Source organism: Octopus bimaculoides, chromosome 27, assembly GCF_001194135.2.
Source record: "Octopus bimaculoides isolate UCB-OBI-ISO-001 chromosome 27, ASM119413v2, whole genome shotgun sequence".
NCBI classification, from domain to species: Eukaryota; Metazoa; Mollusca; class Cephalopoda; order Octopoda; family Octopodidae; genus Octopus; species Octopus bimaculoides.
Window position 1 is genome coordinate 3,350,951 of NC_069007.1, and position 1,249 is coordinate 3,352,199.

A 1,249-nucleotide genomic window follows, 5' to 3' on the forward strand; every position below is an offset into this window, starting at 1 on the left:
TATATATATATATATATATATATATAGAATGTATGTAAGTATATATGTATGTATGTATGTATAGATATATGTATATATATATATATATATATATATATACATACATATATACATATATATGCATTACATATGTGTGTGTATGTATGTATGTACATATGTACTTATGTGTGTATGTATTTAAGTAAAGATATATTATATATGTGTGTGTGTGCATATATATTTATATGTATATAGAGATACAGGCTGACAGATAAATAGTTGTATATATATATATATGTGTGAGTGTGTATAGAAAAATAGATAGATAGACAGATAGATACATACACACACACACACACACACACACACATACATACATACAAAAACATGGGCTAAAAACTTCTTGAGAAAATACAAAATTGCAACAATTGCAATGTCATGATTAGCAAAACGAAACCGGTCGACTATCACAATACTCTACCATTTAAAATATATCAGAACTCTGCATACGGTGTTCATTTTCCTTCTTTTATAATACATTTTTGCATTACAACTCACCACGTGGGGATGATTGCTTCATCAAAATTCTTCTTTTTTCACTATGTATGTGTGTGTCTGTACATATATGTTTGTGTTTGTATTGATGCTCATACATGTGTAATACAAACAACATTCTAATTTATTTCAACATTAATATCTCTTCATTCTCTTTCTTCCACTCTCACTCCCCCCCTCTCTCTCTCACCCTTTCCTTGTCCTCCAACAGTTCAGTATGGAAAACACTAATCTTCTCTCATGTCTGAAGAACCTCACCAATGACCAATTCAACAATTCTCTCATGAAGGACCTCAACATCACATTGTCTAACGAACAGAACCTATGTACAAACTTCTTATCCACATCACATTTTCCTGAAGTAAGTCTTATTATTATTATCATTATTATTAATCCATTTAATGATACATCAATCTGAAATACATTGCCTTCCTCAGGCGCATAAGACAATATAGGTTTTCAACACACAGGCTTCTAATCATCACAGCTGTCTGCTGTGATGATTCTAAAATACAACACATAAAAACCTAACAGTATATCTTTTTTGTACCCCTCTGAAGAGATTTTGCCTAATATAATGATTTTAATAATTGCTATTTAATCTTATAGGCTCAATTAAAACAGCTGTAAGGGAATATTTCATTTTTGCAGATAATAAATTTTTATTAAATGCTATATCTCCATTTTCTTACTGTCTGATATATATATATATATA

At 29.4% G+C, this 1,249-nt stretch overlaps 1 protein-coding gene across 1 annotated transcript in view; it reads left to right on the plus strand.

The window, feature by feature from the left end:
* The window catches only part of LOC106882760 (adenylate cyclase type 6), a 48,624-nt gene that overhangs the window by 36,878 nt on the left and 10,497 nt on the right, over nucleotides 1-1,249 (plus strand). Inside the window, exon 13 of the mRNA XM_052977113.1 lies at nucleotides 746-895. Within this exon, the coding sequence (XP_052833073.1) occupies nucleotides 746-895 (150 nt within the window). The remainder of the gene's footprint in view (nucleotides 1-745; nucleotides 896-1,249) is intronic.